The 26630-nt window shown below is 44.1% G+C and overlaps 1 protein-coding gene across 2 annotated transcripts in view; it reads right to left on the reverse strand.

Moving 5' to 3' along the window:
- Positions 1 to 23645: 23645 nt before the first annotated feature.
- Positions 23646 to 26630, reverse strand: part of ANKRD28 (ankyrin repeat domain 28) — a 187335-nt gene continuing 184350 nt past the window's right edge. For both annotated transcript variants that reach the window (XM_077268856.1, XM_077268855.1), the window contains exon 28: positions 23646 to 24409. In XM_077268856.1, coding sequence (XP_077124971.1) covers positions 24132 to 24409 — 278 coding nt within the window. In that variant the 3' untranslated portion in view covers positions 23646 to 24131. The remainder of the gene's footprint in view (positions 24410 to 26630) is intronic.

Raw genomic sequence — 26630 nt, forward strand, 5'->3', positions numbered from 1 at the left:
CCCACTTTTTTGGGCTGAAAGTCCCCCTCTCGGCTTATACTCGAGTCATACCCAGGGGTCGGCAGGAGAGGGGGAGCGGGGGCTGTCTAATCATACTCACCTGCTTCTGGCGCGGTCCCTGCTTCCCGGCGCTGCAGTTTCTTCCTGTAGTGAGCGGTCACATGGTACTGCTCATTACAGTAATGAATATGCGGCTCCACCTCCCATAGGGGTGGAGCCGCATATTCATTACTGTAATGAGCGGTAACTGTGACCGCTCACTACAGGAAGAAAATGCGGCACCCGGGAACAGACGTGCAGCGACGGCGTCAGGAGCAGGTAAGTATGACGGGGGCAGTGCGCAATAGTCACCTGATCCTCGTTCCACCGTTGGCGCCGCTGTGTCTTCTGCGTCCTCTGTGACGCTCAGGTCAGAGGGCGCGGTGATGCGATTAGTGCGCGCCGCCCTCTGTCTGATCGTCGGTGCAGAGGATAGGAAGACAGCGGCGGTCTGCGGTGGAACGGGGACCAGGTGACTATAGCAAGTGCCGGGGGCATGAGAGGTGAGTATGTGATTTTTTTATCTTTTTAATCGCAGCAACAGCATATGGGGCAAATACCTGTATGGAACATCTTATGGGGCCATGTGCAGTGTATATATGGGGCAAATACCTGTATGGAGCATCTTATGGGGCCATGTGCAGTGTATATATGGGGGCAAATATCTGTATGGGGCCATGTGCAGCATGATATGGGGGCAAATATCTGTATGGAGCATCTGTATGTGGCCATGTGCAGCATTATATGGGGCAAATATCTGTATGGAGCATCTTATGGGGCCATGTGCAGCATCATATGGGGGCAAATATCTGTATGGAGCATCTTATGGGGTCATAATCAACATTTGTGCAGCATTATATGGGGCATATTTTAATATGGATTATCTTATGGAGCCCATCAAACTGTATGGAGCATCTTATGGGGCCCATGATGAACTGTATAGAGCATTATATGAGGCTCCTGATTCAATATGGATATTCAAAAACACTTAAACTACTGATATCTCAAATAATTTTACTTTTATTGGCATCTATTTTTATTTTTGAAATTTACCAGTAGCTGTGGCATTTTCCACCCTAGGCTTATACTCGAGTATATACGGTAATTGAAAGAGGGTGTGTTCACAATAATAGCAGTGTGGAGATCAATTAGTGAGGTCCATCATTCTGTGAAGAAACAGGTGTGAATCAGGTGGCCCTCATTTAAGGGTGAAGCCAGGACATGTTGTACATGCATTTCTCCTTGAAAGACTGAGAAATATGGGTCGTTTGAGACCTGGTTCAGAAGAACAGCGTACTTTGATTAAAAAGTTGATTGGAGAGGGCGAAAATTATAAAGAAGTGCAGACAATGATCGGCTGTTCAGCTAAAATGATCAACAATGCTTTAAAATGGAAAGCCAAACCAGAGAGATGTGGAAGAAAACAGAAGACTACCATTCAAATGGATGGAAGAATAGCCAGAATGGCAAAGGCTCTGCCAGTGATCAGGTCCAGGATGATCAAAGACAGTCTCAAGCTACCTGGGAGAACTGTGACAGTTAGAAGACGCCTGTGCGAAGCTAATCTCTTAAGGTACCTTCACACGAAACAACATCGCTAGCGATCCGTGACGTTGCAGCGTCCTGGCTAGCGATATCGTTGTGTTTGACACGCAGCAGCGATCAGTATCCTGCTGTGATGTCGCTGGTCGCTGAATAAAGTCCAGAACTTTATTTGGTCGTCCGATCGCCGTGTATCGTTGTGTTTGAAAGCAAAAGCAACGATACCAGCGATGTTTTACACTGGTAACCAGGGTAAACATCGGGTTTCCAAGCGCAGGGCCACGCATAGTAACCCGATGTTTACCCTGGTTACCAGCGTAAAAGTAAAAAAAACAAACAGTACATGCTCACCTGCGCGTCCCCCAGCGTCTGCTTCCTGACACTTACTGAGCGCCGGCCCTAAAGTGAAAGTGAAAGCACAGCGGTGACCGCTGTGCTGTTAGGGCCGGAGCTCAGTCAGTGTCAGGAAGCAGACGCTGGGGGACGCGCAGGTGAGCATGTACTGTTTGTTTTTTTTTTTTACTTTTACGCTGGTAACCAGGGTAAACATCGGGTTACTAAGCGCGGCCCTGCGCTTAGCAACCCGATGTTTACCCTGGTTACCCGGGGACCTCGGCATCGTTGGTCGCTGGAGAGCGGTCTGTGTGACAGCTCTCCAGCGATCAAACAGCGACGCTGCAGCGATCGGCATCGTTGTCGCTATCGCTGCAGCGTCGCTTCGTGTGAAGGTACCTTTAGCAAAAAGTCCCCACAAAGTCCTACTGTTAAAAAACAAACAAAAAAACCCACATGTACTCAAGCAGATACAATCCACTGGCCTAAAGAGAAATGGAGAAACATTTTGTGGACTGATTAAAGTAAAATTTTTCTTTTTGGGTCCTAGGGCCACAGACAGTTTGTCAGATAACCACAAAACTGTGCAGTCAAGCCACAGTACACTCTGAAGACAGTGGTGGTGCGATCAGGAGTAGTGTTTGCCGCACTGTCATGCACATGACAGCATGGCAAACACTGGATATTCGCCCCCCCCCCATTCAAGTGAATGGGGTCTGAGTGCTTTTATCGTACCCAAACTTTTTTCTTTTTTAACTGTTCGGCCAGACCCGAACATCCAGGGGTCAGCCCATCTATAGTTATCAACAAAATTTTGTACAAAGGATTAATTATATTTCAGTAAGAGTGTTCCATACTTTTTCCTTGTCTCATTTCTCATTGTTACACCTAACTTAACTTATGGACAGCTATGGTTTGATTTCTTTGCATGTGTGGATTAGATGGGTGCTTACTAGAGATGAGCACGTACCAGTTACTTTCCGATGCAAAACACAGAACATGGACTTTCCCCGTAAGTCCACACCAATGTCTGGAGTTCCGGGAAAAAGAGAGAGAAAGGGAAAGCGAGAAATAAAGAGGGACAGTAGCACCCTTAGAGGTATATTTGGTTATACTGGTGTATATAGAGCACATAGGAGACACTTAAGTTGATGTATACACATCACCAGTGGCAGACAGTATATGGGCCCTTTATAGTTCAATAGTTTATCATAATGCACAATTTCACCAGCTTTCGAAGTAGAAATGGCCCTCCTTACCTCTTGGGCAACAGAGCACACTTATTCCATCCACAAAGAACATGCAGACACTGGCCAGCGGCACAACGTAATCCTTTGCTGCTTGTGCCACAGTATTTTGGACTGAATGCTGCATGCGAATGCTCGCAGTTTAAAGGGAACCTGTCACGCCCCCAGGGCGTTTTTAAGTAAAAGAGCCACCTTCAGCAGCACTAAGGCTGCATTCTGTGAAGGTGGCTGTTATGCTTCTTATCCCTAGGAACGCTGAAATAATGACTTTTATAAATTTCCAGCCATATGTCTATTGTGTCCCGGAGGTATGTCTTCTCCCCCGGTGTCATCCGCCTCAGAGCTGTCAATCATGTCCCTCCTGTGTGCCTGTTACATGCCCGTCGCCTGCGGTCTGCGATCAGGTGCCTGCCCTGCGTGTAGTGGAGGCCCCAGATCCTGCCCCGCAGTGTGTTATTATGTATTCACACTGCGGGGCTGGGAATCTGGCACCTGCGCAGTGGAGCAGGTCACAGTGCTCCTTGATAGAAGTGCCGAAGTCTAGCAAGGCATCAGCACTATCTTCATTGGAACACGGTGACCCGCTCCACTGCGCAGGCGCCAGGTTCCCAGCCCCGCAGTGTGAATACATCATAACACACTGCAGGGTGGGATCTGGGGCCTCTACTACACGCAGGCACCTGATGGAAGCTCACAGACCGCGCGCACAGCGCATGCTTGAGAATTGATTACAGAGCGCAGGCACCGGGCATGTAACAGGCACACCGGAGGTGACGCACAGACGCAAGAGGGACATGATTGACGGCTCCGAGGCGGGTGACACCGGGGGAGAAGACATACCTCCGGAACACAATAGACGTATGGCGGTAAATTTATGAAAGTCATTATTTCAGCGTTTCTAGGGATAAGAAGCATAACAGCCACCTTCACAGAATGCAGCCTTAGTGCTGCTGAAGCTGTCTCTTTTACTTAAAAACACCCTGTGGGGGGGGGGGGGGTGACAGGTTCCCTTTAAGGGGAAACTAAAGGGTCTGTGGACAGCAAAGTGAGCCAGCGGCCCAAGCATTGCGGTCCCTGGGAAATGACACCACGGGCCGTAAACAGGCTGGAGGTTCCTGACCCCTGTATTAAAGGATAAGTGGAAGCTTAGTATTTTTTGATCACGATTAAGTCCCCCATAACTACTTCTATCTGATGTGCTGCCTCATCTATTTACTTGATGTGGATATTTCCTTCTGCTTCTATGTTGGACACATATAACAAACCACTATCAGTATTTTAGAATTCTTTATTCCCTCCTTATTTCCACCCTTAAGGCCTCTACATTTTCATTAGCCTCACATATATCGTCACTCAGAGTTTTTTTAAGTGAAGATTTTACATGTCAGCAATCCCCTCCACTGATTTGTAAGGTCATTGCTGAACACACTTCAGCCCAGTAAAGTAAGAGCCCAATCCCAGCTGTCGTCCAGCCAGGTCTCCATTATCTCCACTACATCAGAATGAATAATGATGGAAGAAAATTATAATTCCTCCATGTTATTGGTTATGCATCTGGTATTAGTATGTATGCACTATGTGTTTTTATTTCTCTTCTCTGTTCTGATCCCTCTCCCCATACCACCCCTAATTTCATTACTATGTCCCAGACCACAATCTGTCCCTCTTGTACAATACTTACACATTCCAACGTTTTAGATATTCCTTTCCCATGGGTGCACCCTCTCCATTGAGTTGTAGCCCATCCCTACCACTGAACCAGAGAAGTTGGCCCAGTTCTGAAGGAACCTAAAAGCCTGCTGCCCAAAGCAATTCCTGAGCCATTTATTCGCCTCCATAATCTCACACTGGCTCTCTGGTGCAGCACATTATACAGGTAGTATTTAAGAGGATACTAACCTTTGAGGTATTTCCTTATGGGAAATCAATAAGCAGGATTTCACACTAAATTATTTTAACGTATATGTAGCGCTCTCAAAGACAAGTCCAGCAATACCTTTACATGACCAGCCCATTCTTCCATTGCTGAGAAATCAGCATTTGAATTGATACGGGAATGGCTAGTGTAGGGCAAAAGCCTCTGTCACTCCAGCTCTATTACCCACACAGTGCTGATTTCTCCTAATTGATTGACAGCTACTATGCTGTTTGACTTCAGCCAAAGGAGGAGTCAGTCAAGCAAGAGGAGCTGGCGCTGGGTGGGGATTAGAGCTGGAGTGGCAAAGGTATCAGAGCTACCATAGTTCTTCAGCTTCATTTGCATAATAATTCAAACACTGAGTTTTCAGCAACTAAGAAACGCACTGGCCATGTAAAGAGCTACAAGTGCACATAAGTAGATTGTGGTGTGAATTCCTGCTGTCAGATTATCTAAGCTTATGGCCTAAATCCCTGATAACAGTTTTAAGGACCTTTCCACCTACCTTCATTGGTGCCAATGGAAACCATCACCACTGCATCATCACCGGCCACTCCCAATAGTCTATAAACACAAAGTTGTTGTGTGTTTTTATTGCAGTGTTCTATTGTGATTTTTCATACTTGGAATTGTCATTTTGGTGAGCACATAATTAGTATATGTCTGGAATGTATACTTACAGTGTGTCACGATTTACGTATACAAGTGTAGCACCTAATTTCTTTACCGTTGCCTGTTCCCCTTATTAATTTGTTGTCCTAGCTTTTATAGAGGTTTTGGATTTATTTGGAGTTACCTAGGTTCAATAAGTATTCAGAGAAGGCTCTTAGATTTTGGATACCTTTTGTCATTGTTGGTAAAGTTTATTTGCAATTTACTATCATTAGTATTCTGTTTGGAAATGCTGCTTCGTGCAACTAATGAGCCTACATTGATGAGTACATTAGGATTTGATCAATTAAAATGTTAAATGGGTGGATGGTATTTTGGATCCTGCAACTTCCTAGAACATAGGGTAATTGCATATGCTGCTTTCTCTGTGGGGTGTGCACGAACTGTGGGATTTGGCAGTCACGTTTCCATGCGGAGGTGTTTGTACGAGGGCTGACTTTTTGTTTACATTATGAGATACACAGGGTAGATCTGTTTGCCAAATACCACTTAGATAGTCATGATGTGTGCATGAAGCCACTGAGTCATTATTTTTGTATGTGCATCAGATGTTAGTCAAATATCACAAGTTAGATATTTTATTTTTTCGTATTTTGCATTAACGGCAGAATTCTTTAAAAAAAACACGAACTTGTTAAGTTTTGTTAACCTCTTAAAGACAAGCTCACTTCATTAATACTAGCAAAATGAGAGCTACTATGCCTCATCTAATGTATGATGCAACAAAAAGTGGTCAGGAAGTCCTGGAGCTCTTCAGTGGAACTTCAGCTGTTTGCCCATGCAAGATATAGCCTCAGGCGGTGTCACAGGGTTACCAAATCAAAGGAGCACCCAGATCTAATAAACACCAAGGTTACTTACTGGTAGACGGTTTTTCCGGAACCCATGACGGCACACCTGAGAGAGGGGATCCGCCCAGTCAGGACACGAAACCCTACTGAAAATAAAAGGGCGGTACCTCTCTGTCGCTTCAGTTGGTTTTCAGAGCATGAGAGGCCCCCCTGGTTAGTACACATGGCAATCCAACACCACATTATATTAACTAAACACACCCAAAACAATAGTGCACACCGAAGGGGTGATAAAGGGGGGGAATATACGGGTGCCGTCATGGGTTCCGGAAAAACCGGCTACCAGTAAGTAACCTTGGTGTTTTCCCTTCCCCCATGACGGCACACCTGAGAGACTTTTGTAGAATGAAACCTTAGGGAGGGACCACCGCTTGTAGCACCCTTCTACCAAAGGTTAGGTCAGCAGAGGAAGAAAGATCTAGCCGGTAGTGCTTGAAAAAAGTTGAGGGTGAGGACCAGGTAGCGGCCTTGCAAATTTGATCAATTGATACCTCAGCCTTTTCTGCCCAGGAGGTAGCCACGGCTCTGGTGGAGTGAGCCTTGATGCCTTCGGGAACCGGAGTGCCACCCGCAGAGTAGGATAAACTAATGGCCTCCCTAATCCATCTGGCAATAGTACTTTTAGCTACCCCACACCCTCTTTTGCTACCCTGAAAGGCTATGAATAGGGTTTGGTCTTTCCTCCACTGACTAGTCATAGATATGTATTGTAACATAGACCTTCTCACATCTAACATGTGGAACTTTAGTTCCCCTGGATTTTTAGGATTACTACAGAATGATGGTAAAGTAATCTCTTGACTCCTATGGAACTTTTGAACCACCTTGGGGAGATAAGCCGGGTCTGGTCTTAGAACAATCCTGTCATCAAAAACCTGAGTATAAGGAGGGCATATTGACAGGGCCTGTAAGTCACTTACCCTATGTGCCGATGTTAAGGCTACTAGTAAAACTGTTTTAAGGGTAAGCAACTTAGGTGATAACTCCTGCAAGGGCTCAAAAGGCTGTTTAGTTAGGGCTTCTAAGACTAAATTTAGATCCCAAGGAGGGATTTTTGGGATAACGACCGGCCGAGATCTACTACAAGATTTTATGAATCGTGAGACCCATCTATTTGAGGCAAGATTACAATTATATAGGGCCCCCAAGGCTGAAACCTGAACTTTAAGGGTGCTGGTTGCTAACCCAAGATGTAATCCTGCTTGCAGAAACTCTAGGATAGGACCTACTGGAGCCACCTCCCCCAAAGGTTCACCCAGGAATTCAAGAATTTTTTTTCCATGTCCTACCATAGATCCTAGAGGTTATGGGTTTTCTGCTTTTCAACAGGGTGGAGATTAACCCTGGTGAGAATCCTTGGCGACTTAGTAACGCCCTCTCAAATTCCAGGCTGCGAGATGGAAGCCCTTCACCTGAGAGTGGGTTACTGGGCCCTGGGTTAGCAGGTCCGGAACCTCTGGCAGAATCCATGGGTCTGTTACCGACATCTGCCTTAGAAGGGAGAACCATGGTCTCCTTGGCCAAAAAGGAGCTATGAAGATGATTTTTGCCTGATCCTCTCTGATCTTCCGGATCACAGCTGGAATCATCACTATCGGGGGGAACGCGTAGGCCAGAGAAAACTTCCAGGGTATCAGTAGGGCATCTACTGCGAAGGGATGTTCTCTTGGATTCAAGGAGCAGAACTTTCTGACTTTTCTGTTGTGAGAGTTGGCAAACAAGTCTATCTCTGGTATGCCCCAGGCTTGGACTATTTGTTGAAATATCTGGGGGTTTAAGGACCATTCCCCCTGCCTTAAGCCTCTGCGACTCAGGAAGTCCGCTTGAGTGTTTTCTATGCCTTTGATGTGCAACGCCGACAGAGATGACAGGTGTTGTTCTGCTAGTTGAAAGAGTAGATTTGATGCATTCATGAGGCCTTTAGATCTCGTCCCCCCCTGATGATTGACATACGCCACCACTGCTCGATTGTCCGTCAGGATTCGAATATGGCGACCCCGAAGTAAAGGAAGAAAATGTCTTAGGGATTTCTCCACTGCCCATAGCTCTTTTTCGTTTGATCCATAGTTTTTCTCTCGTATGGACCAGGTTTCTTGTACAGAGTGAGACCTCAGGTGAGCCCCCCAACCTGTACCGCTTGCGTCGGTCGTGATGATGTCTATGACCGGATTTTTCCACTGGACCCCCATTGTCAGGTGGTTTTTCACCGTCCACCAAACTAGGGAATCCTTTACGCCCAGAGAGAGACATAGATTTCCTTCTAAATGCCCTCTTAACAGTTTTTGAGCTGAGAGAACTTCCCACTGTAGTTGTCTTAGGTGGAATTGTGCCCATCCTACCACCGGAATACACGATGTTAACGAGCCTAGTAGGGACATCGCCTTTCTCAGAGTCATTGTTGGCTGGCGTATTGCTGTATTGGCCAGGTTTATTATCTTGTCTACTTTGTTTTCTGGAAGGAGGCAGAGATGACGTTCGGAGTCCAGTATTAACCCCAGGAAGGACTGTAATTTTACTGGCAGTAGTCTTGACTTGGGGATATTTATTAACCAGCCCAACTCCACTAGAGTTGATGTTACTACTGATACTTGATGAGTGCAGTGGGACTCTGACGTTCCTATTACAAGGAAATCGTCCAGATATGGGACGATGACTACATCCCGGGACCGGAGATACGACATTACTTCCACCATTACCTTGGTGAAAACCCTGGGAGCTGTAGCCAGACCGAACGGAAGGGCTGTGTATTGATAATGCTTTACCTGATTCTGAATATAGAGAGCTACTCAAGTATTTCTGATATTCCGGATGTATTGGTATTTGGTAATATGCATCCTTCAAGTCTATTACTGCCATGAAGCAGTGTTGGAAAAGAAGTTTTATGGTCGTATTTATAGACTCCATCTTGAAAGAGTAGTTCTCTATAGATTGGTTGAGTTTTCTTAGGTTTATAATAGTTCTCCAAGAACCATCCGGTTTTTGGATTAAGAAGAGGGGGGAGTAAAACCCGTCTCCTTCCTCCCGAACCGGGACCTCCTGAAGAACCTTTTTGTGGATAAGTCCCAAGACTTCGGTTTCTAGGGCAGATTGTTCCTGCTGGGACTTTCTTCGGGGAGTTATTATAAAGTTTCGTCTGGGTGGACAGATGAATTTTATTTTGAGGCCGTCTCTGATAATATTTCTGACCCAGGTACTGGGGGAGATATTTACCCAGGCCGGAAAGAAGAGGGAGAGGCTTCCTCCCACTTCTGGCGTAATGTCATTGGGGGGATTTTTTTGCCGATGTAGAGGGCCCTTTAAACATATAGCCCGATCCTCTCTTATCCCTAAAGTCCCAGTTTTTTCTCTCCCCTGGGGGGCGACCTCTATTATATCTTCTCCTCCGAAAAAAAGGTTTTTTGGAATCTTTAGGGATATTGGGAAAGACTTTCTTTTTATCTCCTGCATGTTCCAGGATCTCTTCAAGTTTTTTCCCAAAGAGAAGTTCGCAGTCACATGGAATGGAGCACAGCTTGTGTTTAGATGGCAAATCCCCCGGACAACCTTTGAGCCAAAGGGCTCTTCTTGCCGCATTAGACAAGCTCGCTGCTCTGGCGGTTAGTCTTGCGGAATCCGCAGAAGAGTCTGCTAAAAAGGCTGCTGCTCCTTGCACTAAGGATATATTGGCAAGGATGTCGGTTCTGGGTACTTTGTCCCTTAGCTGATCCTCTATCTGCTGTAGCCAGACCATTAGAGCACGAGCCGTACATGTTCCAGCAATCGCTGGCTTCAGGCCCCCCGCTGAGGCTTCCCAGATATGCCTCAGAAAACCATCTGCTTTTTTATCAAGCGGGTCTCTAAGAACACCCGAGTCTTCTAATGGAAGGGATGATCTTTTTAGACATTTGGCTACTGCTCCGTCAATTTTTGGGACCTTTTCCCAGGGTTCAGAGTCTTTATCCTCAAAGGGATATCTCCTTTTGGATGAAGAGGGTAAAGAACCCATTTTTTCAGGTCTTTTCCACTCTCTCTCAATTAATGCTTTTATTTTTGTATTAACCGGAAACGTGCGTTTCCTCCTCTCTTCTAAGCCACCAAACATGACATCTTCTAGTGACCTAGGTGTCTTCTCCTCTTTAAGACCCATTGCAGACCTAACTGCTTTGACTAATTTGTCCACGTCCTCAGTTGGAAAGCATGGACGACCTCCTGAATCACTGTCCGAGGAGGAACCTGAAGAGTGGACCGGGGCCGGGGAAGTAGAGGGAGATCGGGATGTTTTATGACTCCCCTGTCTCTGAGAGGCATCCGACTCTGTAGACGCCTTACGGCTTCTCCCTCTCGGTTCGTTAAGGGCCAATTTCAAGGAGTCTTATTTCAGCCTGTATTATGGCTTTAAGGCTAGTGGCGAAATTAGGGGTCTCCTCTTGTATCGTCTTACTAATGCAGTTAGCACAGAGATCCTTCTGATACTGAACTGCAAGCGGGTCTTTACAAAGGGAACACTCTCGGTTCTTTGTTTTACCGCTAGCTTTCCTGGACCCCTAGTGATCAAAACAGAGAAAATGGACCCTGTTACCATAAGGGATACATTCACGTAGATCACTCACCACCACCGACAATCAAGGGTACCGATTTTGGAGGCTGGACCGATGCATGTGAAGCGTCCCTCCTGGACGCCGACGAATCTTGCCGGACAGAACGAAAACTGTTCCTACCACTTGAGCGGCTGCTCCTGGTATGCTGGTGGCTCGGCAAGGCATCTGGTGAGAGCTCCTGCTGCTGTGAAGGCGGCTGCTGCTGCTCCTGTTGTCCTACTTCCATGGTGAAGTGTTGAACATGAGCGCGTCTTCTGTGGTCCAGCACCCTTTTATGGGGGGACCACTGCACTCCCCGCCTCCTTCGGTGCCCAATAGTGGCCCCTCCCCTTCTCTGCCATGCCGCCGGAGTCCTTTTTCCACCAGCCGGCATTTCTTCATGGGCGCCGCCATCCTGGATCCAGCGCCTGCCTCTGACGTCACACGGGCACGTCCATTCCCAGCGTGCCTGGCGTGTGACGTCAGACGAGCGACCCGGAAGCGGCCGCCGCGCCTGGACGCCGGCAGAGGGGAGAGCGGCGTGGCAACCATGGAAGGAACCTGGTCCTCCAACCATGCTGCACAACGCCCGCACGGACGCAGCGACCCGGGGGACCTGCGGACGGCGCCTCCAGGACCTGAACCTCCGACGCACAGGCGGTGCCTGTTCTTCCACGCCGGGACGGGACCTGGGTAAGTCGAACCGCCGTGTTCAGCACAAGGGTCCCTGTCAGGACAGGAAACCCAACTGAAGCGACAGAGGTACCGCCCTTTTATTTTCAGTAGGGTTTCCTGTCCTGACTGGGCGGATCCCCTCTCTCAGGTGTGCCGTCATGGGGGAAGGGAAAAATATTAGGCTAATGGTAGATCTGATTTCCTGTGCCATCTATTTCCATTTAAATCTTTTACTGCAGTAAGTACTATACTATTGTAAGAAGTAGACCAAAGTACCTATTGCATATGATGCTTCTTGTAGGAAAAAGACAATCTTTCTGCTTTTGGTGGTACTTTTTTATTCCCATAAATGCAATACAGTGGTGCTGCTTAAAACACAGGTGGTGGTCTATCGACTGACAGATGCAAAGTTTCCTTCAATAAAACCAACAAGTCTAAAAACCAAACCCTTCTGTACCAATAGGGAATGAACGCCAGGTCTACATTTGAGCTGAGGACTCTCTGTATGAGAGGAGGAAGGAATGTCTACATTAGGCTCTCTTTTCCAGGACAGCAAGAATTAATTTAAAGCATATAGGGCATCTGCCATGTAGAGAACTTTTTGAGCTTGTCATTCCTGGTAGCCATGAGATCTATTGTTAGAAGACACCACCTTTTTGAAATAACAAGGAAGACTTTGTTGCCAGGTGAATGGTAGCTTGCCTCCAAAGACTGTCTCCTGAATAGGTCTCCGGACAGGTTACTTACAGCCATTATGTAGACGGTAGAACTGTCCACAAAATTTCTCATGGCCCATTTCATAACTAGTTCTGGCAGAGTAGAGAGATAAATTAATCTAACTGTACTTATCCACCTCATCCGAAGAATGATATTCTTCTGGAATAATTGTCTTCTCAGCCACCACTTCACCACTAATTAGGAGCTAAAACTTGACAGCCTAAATGGAGAAGATATCTTCTATACTCCGGTGGAAAGCTTGGGAGTGGCCAGAGACAGACTTTGACCCATAGAAGCACATCTATAGGAGGAAGTTAGGAAACCCACAATTATCAGAAACATGCATAAAAGCAACACGTTTTAGAATAATGGAGTAATGGCTGATACTATGGCCAAGTCTTCTCTGGTAGTTTTTTTTTCTAAAACTTTAGGTTATCGAAGACAGAAGACCATCAACACAAAACAAAGCAAAAACACTAAGGCCAGATTCATTAAGTCCTGCTTTCACTAGTTAATGATGGGTGTGCAAGAATAAAGGTACCGTTATATTAACCCCTTCATGACCCAGCCTATTTTGACCTTAATGACCTGGCCATTTTTTGCAATTCTGACCAGTGTCCCTTTATGAGGTAATAACTCAGGAACGCTTCAACGGATCCTAGCGATTCTGAGATTGTTTTTTCGTGACATATTGGGCTTCATGTTAGTGGTAAATTTAGGTCGATAATTTCTGAGTTTATTTGTGAAAAAAACAGAAATTTGGCAAAAATTTTGAAAATTTCGCAATTTTCACATTTTGAATTTTTATTCTGTTAAACCAGAGAGTTATGTGACACAAAATAGTTAATAAATAACATTTCCCACATGTCTACTTTACATCAGCACAATTTTGGAAAGAAATTTTTTTTTTGCTAGGAAGTTATAAGGGTTAAAATTTGACCAGTGATTTCTCATTTTTACAACAAAATTTACAAAACCATTTTTTTTAGGGACCACCTCACATTTGAAGTCAGTTTGAGGGTTCTATATGGCTGAAAATACCCAAAAGTGACACCATTCTAAAAACTGCACCCCTCAAGGTGCTCAAAACCACATTCAAGAAGTTTATTAACCCTTCAGGTGTTTCACAACAGCAGAAGCAACATGGAAGGAAAAAGTGAACATTTAACTTTTTAGTCACAAAAATGATCTTTTAGCAACAATTTTTTTATTTTCCCAAGGGTAAAAGGAGAAACTGGACCACAAAAGTTGTTGTCCAATTTGTCCTGAGTACGTTGATACCTCATATGTGGGGGTAAACCACTGTTTGTGGGCACGGCAGGGCTCGGAAGCGAAGGAGCGCCATTTGACTTTTTCAATGAAAAATTGGCTCCAATCTTTAGCGGACACCATGTCGCGTTTGGAGAGCCCCCGTGTGCCTAAACATTGGAGCTCCCCCACAAGTGACCCCATTTTGGAAACTAGACGCCCCAAGGAACTTATCTAGATGCATAGTGAGCACTTTAATCCCCCAGGTGCTTCACAAATTGATCCGTAAAAATGAAAAAGTACTTTTTTTTTCACAAAAAATTTCTTTTAGCCTCAATTTGTTCATTTCCACATGGGCAGCAGGATAAAATGGATCCTAAAATGTATTGGGCAATTTCTCCTGTGTACACTGATACCTCACATGTGGGGGTAAACCACTGTTTGGGTGCACGGCAAGGCTCGGAAGGGAAGGCGCGCCATTTGACTTTTTGAATGAAAAATTATCTCCATCGTTAGCGGACACCATGTCGCGTTTGGAGAGACCCTGTGTGCCTAAACATTGAAGCTCCCCCACATGTGACCCCATTTTGGAAACTAGACCCCCCAAGGAACTTATCTAGATGCATAGTGAGCACTTTAAACTCTCAGGTGCTTCACAAATTGATCCGTAAAAAATGAAAAAGTACTTTTTTTCACAAAAAAATTTTTTTAGCCTCAATTTTTTCATTTTCACATGGGCAACAGGATAAAATGGATCCTAAAATTTGTTGGGCAATTTCTCTTGAGTACGCCGATACCTCATATGTGGGGGTAAACCACTGTTTGGGTGCACGGCAAGGCTTGGAAGGGAAGGCGCGCCATTTGACTTTTTCAATGGAAAATTAGCTCCAATCGTTAGTGGACACCATGTTGCGTTCGGAGAGCCCCTGTGTGCCTAAACATTAGAGCTCCCCTACAAGTGACCCCATTTTGGAAACTAGACCTCCCAAGGAACTAATCTAGATGTATAGTGAGCACTTAAAACCCCCAGGTGCTTCACAGAAGTTTATAACGCAGAGCCATGAAAATAAAAAAATATTTTTCTTTCCTCAAAAATGATTTTTAGCCCGGAGTTTTTTATTTTCCCAAGGATAATAGGAGAAATTGGACCCCAAATGTTGTTGTCCAGTTTGTCCTGAGTACGATGATACCCCATATGTGGGGGTAAACCACTGTTTGGGCGCACGGCAGGGCTCGGAAGGGAAGGCACGCCATTTGGCTTTTTGAATGGAAAATTAGCTCCAATCATTAGCGGACACCATGTCGCGTTTGGAGAGCCCCTGTGTGCCTAAACATTGGAGCTCCCACACAAGTGACCCCATTTTGGAAACTAGACCTCCCAAGGAACTAATCTAGATGTGTGGTGAGCACTTTGAACCCTCAAGTGCTTCACAGAAGTTTATAACGCAGAGCCATGAAAATATAAAATTATTTTTCTTTCCTCAAAAGTGATTTTTTAACCCACAATTTTTTATTTTCCCAAGGGTAACAGGAGAAATTGGACCCCAAAAGTTGTTGTGCAGTTTCTCCTGAGTACGCTGATACCCCATATGTGGGGGTAAACCACTGTTTTGGCACACATCGGGGAGCGGAAGGGAAGTAGTGACGTTTTGAAATGCAGACTTTAATGGAATGCTCTGCGGGCGTCACGTTGCGTTTGCAGAGCCCCTGATGTGCCTAAACAGTAGGAACTCCCCACAATTGACCCCACTTTGGAAACTAGACCCCCAAGGGAACTTATCTAGATGTGTGGTGAGCACTTTGAACCCCCAAGTGCTTCACAGAAGTTTATAACGCAGAGACGTGAAAATAAAAAATGTGTTTTCTTTCCTCAAAAATATTTTTTTAGCCCAGAATTTTTTAATTTTCCCAAGGGTAACAGGAAAAATTTGACCCCAAAAGTTGTTGTCCAGTTTCTCCTGAGTACGCTGATACCCCATATGTGGGGGTAAACCACTGTTTGGGCACATGGCGGGGCTCGGAAGGGAAGTAGTGACGGTTTGGAATGCAGACTTTGATGGAATGGTCTGCGGGAATCATGTTATGTTTGCAGAGCCCCTGATGTGCCTAAACAGTAGAAACCCCCCACAAGTGACCCCATTTTGGAAACTAGACCCCCCAAGGAACTTATCTAGATGTGTGGTGAGCACGTTCAACCCCCAAGTGCTTCACAGAAGTTTACAACGCAGAGCCGTGAAAATAAAAAATCATTTTTCTTTCCTCAAAAAAGATGTTTTAGCAAGCAATTGTTTATTTTCACAAGGGTAACAGGAGAAATTGGACCCCAATATTTGTTGCCCAGTTTGTTGTGAGTACGCTGGTACCCCATATGTGGGGGTAAACCACTGTTTGGGCGCACGTCAGGGCTCGGAAGGGAAGTAGTGACATTTGAAATGCAGACTTTGATGGAATGGTCTGCGGGCGTCACGTTGCATTTGCAGAGCCCCTGATGTGCCTAAACAGTAGAAACACCCCACAAGTGACCCCATTTTGGAAACTAGACCCCAAAAGGATCTTATCTAGATGTGTGGTGAGCACTTTCAACCCCCAAGTGTTTCACATAAGTTTATAACGTAGAGCCGTGAAAATAAAAAATAATTGTTCTTTCCTCAAAATTATGTTTTAGCAAGTATTTTTTTATTTTTGCAAGGGTAACAGGAGAAATTGGACCCCAATAGTTGTTGCCCAGTTTGTCCTGAGTACGCTGGTATCCCATATGTGGGGGTAAACCACTGTTTGGGCGCACGTCGGGGCTTGGAAGGGAGGGCGCACCATTTGACTTTTTGAACGCAAGATTGGCTGGAATCATTGGTGGCGCCATGTTGCGTTTGGAGACCCCTGATGTGCCTAAACAGTGGAAACCCCTCAATTCTAACTTCAACACTAACCCCAACACACCCCTAACCCTAATCCCAACTGTAGCCATAACCCTAATCACAACCCTAACCCCAACACACCCCTAACCACAACCCTAACCCCAACACACCCGTAACCCTAAATCCAACCCTAATCCTAACCCTAATCCCAACCCTACCCACAACTGTAACCCCAACACAACCCTAACCCTATCCTTAACCCTAACCACAAGCCTAATCTTAACCCTATTTCCAACCCTAGCCCTAATTCCAACCCTAAGGGTACCGTCTCACATAACGATTTACCAACGATCACGACCAGCGATACGACCTGGCCGTGATCGTTGGAAAGTCATTGTGTGGTCGCTGGGGAGCTGTCACACAGACCGCTCTCCAGCGACCAACGATGCCAAGGTCCCGGGTAACCAGGGTAAACATCGGGTTACTAAGCGCAGGGCCGCGCTTAGTAACCCGATGTTTACCGTGGTTACCAGCGTAAAAGTTAAAAAAAAACGTACATACTCACATTTTGGTGTCCTTCAGGTCCCTTGCCGTCTGCTTCCCACTCTGACTGAGTGCCGCCGTACAGTGAGAGCAGAGCGCAGCGGTGACGTCACTGCTGTGCTGTGCTCTCACTTTCCGGCCGGCAGACAGTCAGAGCGGGAAGCAGACGGCAAGGGACCTGAAGGACACCGAAATGTGAGTATGTACGTTTTTGTTTTTTTTTTTACTTTTACGCTGGTAACCACGGTAAACATCGAGTTACTAAGCGCGGCCCTGCGCTTAGTAACCCGATGTTTACCCTGGTTACAAGTGAACGCATCGCTGGATAGCTGTCACACACAACGATCCAGCGATGACAGCGGGAGATCCAGCGACGAAAGAAAGTTCCAAACGATCTGCTACGACGTACGATTCTCAGCAGGGTCCCTGATCGCTGCTGCGTGTCAGACACAGCGATATCGTATGGATATCCCTGGAACGTCACAGATCGTACCGTCGTAGCGATCAAAGTGCCACTGTGAGACGGTACCCTAACTCTAATTCCAACCCTAACCCTAAGGCTATGTGCCCACTTTGCGGATTCGTGTGAGATTTTTCCGCACCATTTTTGAAAAATCCGCAGGTAAAAGGCACTGCGTTTTACCTACGGATTTACAGCGGATTTCCAGTGTTTTTTTGTGCGGATTTCACCTGCGGATTCCTATTGAGGAACAGGTGTAAAACGCTGCGGAATCCACACAAAATTGACATGCTGCGGAAAATACACAGCGTTTCCGCACGGTATTTTCCGCACCATGGGCACAGCAGATTTGGTTTTCCATAGGTGTACATGGTACTGTAAACCTGATGGAAAACTGCTACGAATTCTCAGCGGCCAATCCGCTGCGGATCCGCGGCCAATCCGCTGCGGATCCGCGGCCGATCCGCTGCGGATCCGCGGCCGATCCGCTGCGGATCTGCGGCCGATCCGCTGCGGATCCGCGGCAATCCGCTGCGGATTCGCAGCCAAATCCGCACTGTGTGCACATGCCCTAACCCTACCCCTAACCCTACCCCTAATTCTAACCCTAATTCTAACCCTAGTTCTAACCCTAACCCTAGCAGAAAAAAAAAAAATATATTTTATTTATTTTTATTATTGTCCCTATGGGGGTGATAAAGGGGGGTCATTTACTTTTTTTTCATTTTGATCACTGCGATAGGCTATATCGCAGTGATCAAAATACTTCTGAAATGAATCTGCCAGCCGGCAGACTCTGCGGGCGCAGTGCGCAGGCGCCCGCCATATTGGAAGATGGCGGCGCCCATGGAGAAGCCGGACGGACATCGGGAGGCCCGGTAAGTATGAAGGGGGGGTGATCGGATCACGGGGGGGGGGGGACCGGAGCACAGGGGGGGGGACCGGAGCACAGGGAGGGGGCACCGGAGCACGGGGGGAGCGTACAGGAGGACGGAGGAGCGGACAGAACTTATTAGGGGGGCGGACCGCGCACCGGAGCACTGGGGGGGCGATCGGTGGGGTGGGGTGGGGGCAGATTAGGTTTTCCAGCCATGGCCGATGATATTGCAGCATCGGCCATGGCTGGATTGTAATATTTCACCGTTTTTTTGGGTGAAATATTACAAATCGCTCTGATTGGCAGTTTCACTTTCAACAGCCAATCAGAGCGATCGTAGCCACGGGGGGGTGAAGCCACCCCCCCTGGGCTGAAGCACCACTCCCCCTGTCTCTGTAGATTGGGTGAAATCGGAGTTAACCCCTTCACCCGATCTGCAGGGATGCGATCATTCTGTGACACAGCATATGCGTCACAGGTCGGGAAGGCACCGACTTTCATGACGCATACGCTGTGTCACAGGTCGGGAAGGGGTTAAGCGACGCTCCAGCGATACAGACAACGATCCGACCTAAACTAGATCGCTGGAGCGTCGCTGTTAGGTCGCTGTAGAGACGTCAAACACAGCAGCTCCAGAACGATGCAGGAGCGATCCAGTGACGTAACGGCGACTCACTTCTCGTTCACGCTCCATGTAAAAACATTGCTGACATCGTTGCTTTTGCTGTCAAACATGACGATACACGCCGATCTAGCGACCAAATAAAGTTCTGGACTTCTAGCTCCGACCAGCGATATCACAGCAGGATCCAGATCGCTGCTGCGTGTCAAACTCCAGGACGCTGCAACGTCACGGATTGTTGTCGTTCTCGTTGGAAAGTTGTTTAGTGTGAAGGTACCTTTAGAAGTACCGAATTCTTTAAGAGGTGCACACCACTTAATGATTTCAGTGCATCTCATCATTGGTGTGTGATTGTTAGAAGTCTTACTCCACCCCCTCCTCAGCTCCACCCATTTTGATAGCCCAAAAACGGACATGAAAAACACCGAAAGTTGTTACATTCTTGTGACTTGTCAAAGTGCTTTATGCCAGTTATTTGGCGTAACCACTTTACTGTTGGACCATAAATATTTACTCTGATTATTTCCCATTCTCTGGGTGTAAAAACACTTTCAAATAAAATTAAAATCCATAAAAATAAAAAAGAGATCACCATGAAATCAAACTTTAATTAAACATAACTCACATTTTATTATACTCCATAAAATATACATGAATTTCAATGTACTGAAAGAGTGCAGGTAAATACAGTATCCAAGCAGTCACTATTTCTATGTACATGCCGATGTTGTCTTCAAGTGGGGGAGTTTGGGGACAGAGGGGAAAAGAAAAAAAAAAACCTTCACTAAATTTTCAAAAGGTCAAAATACTGTCACATTCTGTTCATAAAACCAGCAGATAATTTACAATGTAAAAGTGTTCCAGTTTAATATCACAGAAAAAGAAATAAGATTTTTTTTTTGCTTATAGATGGACTGGAAAAAACTTTACAAGAAATCCAAAAACTAAAATGCATTTAGTTCACAAAGGCATTAAATCTACTGTAACGTGATTTCAATTTGTAGGTAATAAATTCTGTGTTAAAATTTTGCAATAAATGGCAAAATCAAATGCTTTGCATATTTACAGTTTTTATTTAAATTCATTTTTTTCTTTTGATTAGAAATACAAATAAATACACAATAAATAAAGTAATAATGATTTTGATGAAGTGAACTACTTTTGTTGCCTTTACCCCACACACTTTTGTATCCAGTTCCACATGTCCTGCAGAATTTCACTATATAATGCTGGATATTTAAAAAAATAAAAAAAAACTCACCAATTTTAGTTCCAATTATTGATCTTAGAAATGTATTCCTAAGCAACAGATCAATGCTGGCTTAAATATGAGGTCTAAATTCGACAGTTAGATTTGATAGATACGTCTATAACACCACAGAGGATCTCTCACCACAGAACAGGCAAAACAGCTTGACAAAGGGTCAAGGATGCCGAGATATATGGATCACAAGGTTCTGTTGGTGAGTTGTCAATTACCAATGATCCCTCATCTTTATATATATATATATAAAAAAAAAAAACCCTTGAGCTGCTGGCCTACACGGTAAGCCGCCACTTTACTGTTGACCCTGCAGTTGGTCAATTTTGCTAGTCACAAAGAAAATGACCCTGAGAAATAGTTCCTTTGCAAGTCACAGCTTCCTACCTTTATGTAAGTGTGACATGGGGAAATAAATGCTTGCCCAAAACAGTATTTTATAACAAAGAGTACAGAGATGCCATAGAAGTCTGGTTGGTGTGGGTGTATGTGGTGATCACCGAGACTCCTGAAGAGTAGTTAAACTGTGTTCTTGATAGTTTCATGGCTAGCAGGCTCATGACTTGCCTGCAGATCGATAGGAGTCCAGGTCCCGATTGCTCCTCTCCGGGGCTATCAGCTCCTCTCTGAGCCCGCACATTGCCGTGAGTATGGATACAATAGAAAGTATTGGCTTCGTAGCCTACGCCATCTGCTGAGTCCATACTCCAGGTTGCGTACACGCTGAGGCAGGAGCTGTTCGCTTCCCGGGCCTCCAGGACTCAGATCCCCACCAGTCTGCAGGTACTTCAAGGTCCTGATAACTATAAAAAAAAAATCAAGAACAAAGCTTAACTATTTAGCAATTCTTGGTCGGCAGTCCGTTTCATCTCACTTTTTTCTGTACCACCCTTGGGCTCGTCTTGCGCACAATCTAGATTTAAGGGGCATTAGGTCACCCAAAGAGTTGTCCAGAAATTAGCAGCTATTGGTAACGGTTACTGGCCTACACGATGCTCAATTTCTGCTTGTGTCTTCAATCAGTCCACACATTTTCTTCCACATATAACAAGTATTCACCATCACTAGTCTGAGTATGTTATTCATTTCATCCCACTTTAGCTCAATCTATACATTTCCTCCACTTTGTCATAGTAATAAACCAGTCTAGTACATGTGTTAATGTGTATACAGGTCGTCAGCCAGTGACTTCCCGTGAATTTATAGGATGACATCACATAACAAATCTCTTGTGGCTGCTCTCAGATATCTTGGTGTGAAAGAAAGATGGCTGGATATCATTAAAGGGAATCTCTCAGCAGGTTTCTGCCATGGAATCTGACAGCAGCATATTGTCGGGGCAGAGCCTTAGAGTCTAGCTATGTGCGATTGCTCGGCTGATTTTTGTAATTTCAATAAAAAAAAAAAAATCACTGTTTTATCAGCAGATTATCACTAGAGGACTCGCTGTTTCTCATCATGTAGTCTCCAGCTCCGTGTAACCCCGCCCCCACCCCTGATTGGCAGCTTTCTGTGTACAGTGTAGAAAGCTGCCAATCAGTGATGTGGGCGGGGTTACACAGCTCAGCATTCAGAGAACTGCTAGATCTGCTGCAGAGAAAATGGTGATTTGATCAAAACTGCAGCAAGCAGAACAGTAAGTAAAAAATAGCTGGAACACGTGGTTGTCCCAAGGAAGATGTCAGATTGACTTTGAAACGTGTTGATAAACTACTTTATCCTCATATCTGGATTCTTAGATCGTTTTTGAAATCTCACTCGGTATTCTTTATACATTATGCGGATTTCAGATCATACAGCAAGAAAACCTAGTGACAGCGTCCCTTTAAACACCAATTTGTGACTGTCATGGTCTGGAATACTATACACCAATAGTCTGGACAGGCTAGCTTTCATGACACCTCTTTACAGCTGAAATACTAATTCCAGAAATGGTGCTCACTAAACAGAACATGACAGATATGTTGTAGACAATTTCAAATGTAGAAGACAGTCACAAATGTCTGCAACAAACGTGCGATGTCTGAACATAGCTCATAGATGGACCCCACCCTGACTCAAGACAGTATTCCAGGTGGTACAGAAGAGGTTTGCAAGTCATACGTCACATAACCCTGATGAAAAGCAACGAGGCCTCAAAATATATACCGTAGATATTTCTTAAAGTCCCTGAAAATGTTAAGTGCAGTTTTGACCTATTGTTTAGTATTAATAGTTCTACTGAAAAGAAAAACCATGTATAAGAATGTACTATGCCTGGAGGTATGCAAAGTCTACCAGGATACCTTGAATTTAAGGTCACTTTCACAAGCCAGTCATTTTTTCAGTATTTTGTATCAGTAATTGTAAGCCAAAACCAGGAAAGAATGGATCCAGAACGTGTAAGATGTGCAAATCTTTCCATTATACTTTGGTTCCTCTCTGGGTTTAGTCTGGCAAATACTGATGCAAAATAACAACCAAAATACTGTTGTGTGAAATGGATTATCACAGCTAGAGATGGTCACATTGTATTACCGCTATCGCATCTGCAAGGCCTGAACCGAAATTGGATTGTGTGGCAGGGGAGATTAGAATATAGTAACAAAGTTAAGAGTATTGGAAAATCATAAAAACCTAAACCATTTCTAATAAGTAATAAAAGAAAACAAAAATATTTAATATTGTCTGAAAATGTAATCTAGACCAAGTGAGCCATCCAATGCACATGGCATTATGCTGGTTTGCAGTGGTTACTAACCATCAAAAATAATTTCACATTGCAAATAAATCAAAGCCCGGTTATCTGAGCAATAACATATGTATTTTATATAGCCAAGTCATCATTTATTTTTTAGATTTTATTTTAACTTAAGACCAAATGAACGTGAGGAATCCTGCCACATATGTTCATTTATGGGTACATACTACTAGTGCCACTTAAAAGCAATAACAGAAAAACACGACAACTATTGATTCCCCATACAACATTGCCCATTGCCAGAAAAGTGAACAAAAGCAAAGAGCTAACAAATCATCCTGTATGCTACAAAAAAAAAATAATAAAAGAAAATCAGTCCATTTCTGGACATTTTCTCGGCATGGACAAAAACACACATGACCTAGAAGTAAAGATTAGATGTACAGTTTTAGATTAACGGATTCCAGTCATTACACATCCAAAAACCATTTGTAGAAAGAAAAAAAAAAAAGTTATTTGGTCCTTTGGCAAACTGATGTACACACAATGCCAGATGTACCAAATTCATTTATTGCCATCAAAATTGTTTAATTTTATTTATACATTGTTTATTATAATGTTTCCTGTACAATAATAATAATATTAATAATTATAGGAGTCTGCTGACTGGACTGCTATGCCCCGCATTATAAAAGATTCTCTCGACACAGACAATAAAAGTTTAAATAAAACAGTAACAACTGCTTGAAAGTCCTCAGATCCTCTGTTCCCACTTTCCCTCGCTTCTAATGACCAGTTCCAAACTTTGTTATTTATTCAGATGTAGAAAGGATTCTTAACCAACAAAATGGGTCAGATTAAAACATTTCCAAAGTTATTAATCAAATCAGTGTATTTTTTTAAAAAAAGGAAAAAAAATGAGATAATTTAACCCCTAAATTTCTGGCCATTGTGGCAGAACAAGGAAGAAAACTCTTTCAGGTTGCACAAATGAAAGAACTTAAAAAAAAAAAAAATCTGGGCTCCTGTAGCACCTCAGTAGGTCTCAGAGTCAGAGTCATTGAGCTCGTCTTCTTCTGTGTATGGATATCCATCCTCCCTGCCGATATTGTTGAAACTGCAGTAAGAGCTGTGCTCGCTTCTCACGATAGGCAAAGAGTCAAATGTGACAGTCTTTGAGGGATTGGTATAGTGGTTTAAAGTTAGAGATGGCATTGTGCTGCATGATGAGACCGGCATCATGGTGGCCAAGATGAGAGCCAGACAGTCAGCAACATCCTTATTTGGAGCACAAGCCAATGCTGGTGTGTAGCCTGTATTATCAGAGACATAGAAATTAATGAGGCATAAAACAAAGATACATACAGTGGCATATAAATGTTTGGGCATCCCCTGGTCAAAATTACGGGCACCCTTGGAGATTTCTGCGATCAGATAACTTTGACCAAGGTTTCAGACCTTAATTAGCCTGTTAGGGTTATGGCTTGTTCACGATCATCGTTAGGAAAGGCCAAGTGATGCAAATCTCCCAGATTTATAAAAACCAGGCTCTTCTAACCATCTGCCAAAAACCATCAGCCATGGGTTCTTCTAAGAAGCGGACTAGCACTCTGAAAATGGTGGAGGCCTCCAAAGCAGGAGAAGGCTATAAGAAGATATAAATGTTTTTTTTTAAGTTGCCCTTTCTACAGTTCAAAATGTAATTAAGAAATGGTAGTTAACAGGAACAGTGGAGGTCAAGATAAGGTCTCAAAGACCAAGCAACATTTCAGTGAGAGCTGCTCGTAGGATTGCTAGAGAGGCAACTCAGAACCCCCGCTTGACTCCAGAAAGATTTAACAGACTTCTGGAGTTGTGGTATATTGTTGTACTCTTTAAAGACACCTGCACGAAAATGAACTTCATGGAAGAGTCATCACAAGAAAACTTCTTCGGCGTCCTCACCATAAAATTCAGCAGCAGAAGTATGCAAAAGAATATCCAAATTAGCCTGACGCATTTTAGAAACAAGTCCTGTGGACTGATGATCAAAAATATGTGAGGAGAAAAAAGGGCACAGAATTTCAGGAAAAGAAAATCTTGCCAACCATTAAGCATGGGGGTGGATCAACCATGCTTTGGGCTGTGTTGCAGCCAATGGCACAGGGAAGAACGATTCAATAAAATTTCAACAAATTCTTGATGGAAACATAACACCATCTGTAAAAAAGCTGAAGTTGAAAAGAGGATGGCTTCTGCAAATGGATAATGATCTCAAACACACGTCGAAATCCACAATAGACTACCTTTTTTTACAATGCGATTACGATTTAAGTATCATTGAAAATCTGTGGCTAGACTTCAAAATAGCAGTGCATGCAAGACGTCCCAGGATTCTCAACGAACTGGAAGAATTTCCCAAGGAAGAATGAATGAAAATTCCTCAAACAAGTATTGAAAGATTCTTGACTGGCTACAAAAAGCATTTACAATCTGTGATACTTTCAAAAGGGGGAGCTACTAGGTACTAACCATGCAGGGTGCCCAAACTTTTGCATTGGCTTTTTTCCCTTTTTTGTAATCTTTAAAATGTAAAAGATTAAAAAAATATATATTTTTTGCCTAAAATACAAAGGAAATATGTCATCTTTAACTATAAGCCTTTTAAAGATTATTTTATCTTTAACTTTCTCAACTGTTCACAACAGTAATTTTGACCAGGGGTGCCCAAAATTTTACATAACACTGTATATACAAATATGTGTGAATATATTATGTAACCAGGCATAATTATATATATATATATTTATACACACACGCATACAGCAAGTGAAATAAGTGTTGACCATGTTACTAATTTTCTTAGTAAATATATTTCTAAAGGTGCTACTGACGTAAAATTCTAACCAGATGTCGGTAACAACCCATACAATCCACAGAGGCAAAGAAATCAAACCAAACTTTTTCTCTGTGTCATTTCTCGTCATTACACTTATTTGTGGACAGCCAGTCCACAAATTAAATTACGTGTAACAGCGAGAAATGACACAGAAAACTTGTTGAACATGCTTACTGAAACTTAATGAATACTTTGTATACACAAGCCTTTGTTGGTAATAACAGTTGTAACAAGCCTCCTGTATGTAGAAACTAGTCACATGCATTCCTCAGGTGCAATGTTCCCGTGGACTCCTATGAACTCTGAGCTTCAGTTCCTTTCATAAATTTTCTATTGGATGCAGGTCAGGTTATTGGCAGGGCCATTCTAGCAGCTGTCCAATTTCAGAATATGGCCCCAACAGTGCTCACTGGACCCTTCAGTGGTTTAGAAATTCTGCTTTAACGAATACCATTGGTATGTTTTGCAACAATAAGGTGGCAAAGGTCTTGAGTTAGCTCACTGGTTTTACCCATCACAAGATGTTTCTTGAATGGCACATTGGTAATGAGACACCTTTTTATAGGCCATCAGTTGAACCAGATAATATTTTTCACTATGTGGCAAGATTGCTTTCTAATTACTGATAGATTTCAGCTGGTGCCACTATGTTCCAT

The sequence above is a fragment of the Ranitomeya variabilis genome, chromosome 6 (assembly GCF_051348905.1).
Source record: "Ranitomeya variabilis isolate aRanVar5 chromosome 6, aRanVar5.hap1, whole genome shotgun sequence".
Taxonomy (NCBI): domain Eukaryota; kingdom Metazoa; phylum Chordata; class Amphibia; order Anura; family Dendrobatidae; genus Ranitomeya; species Ranitomeya variabilis.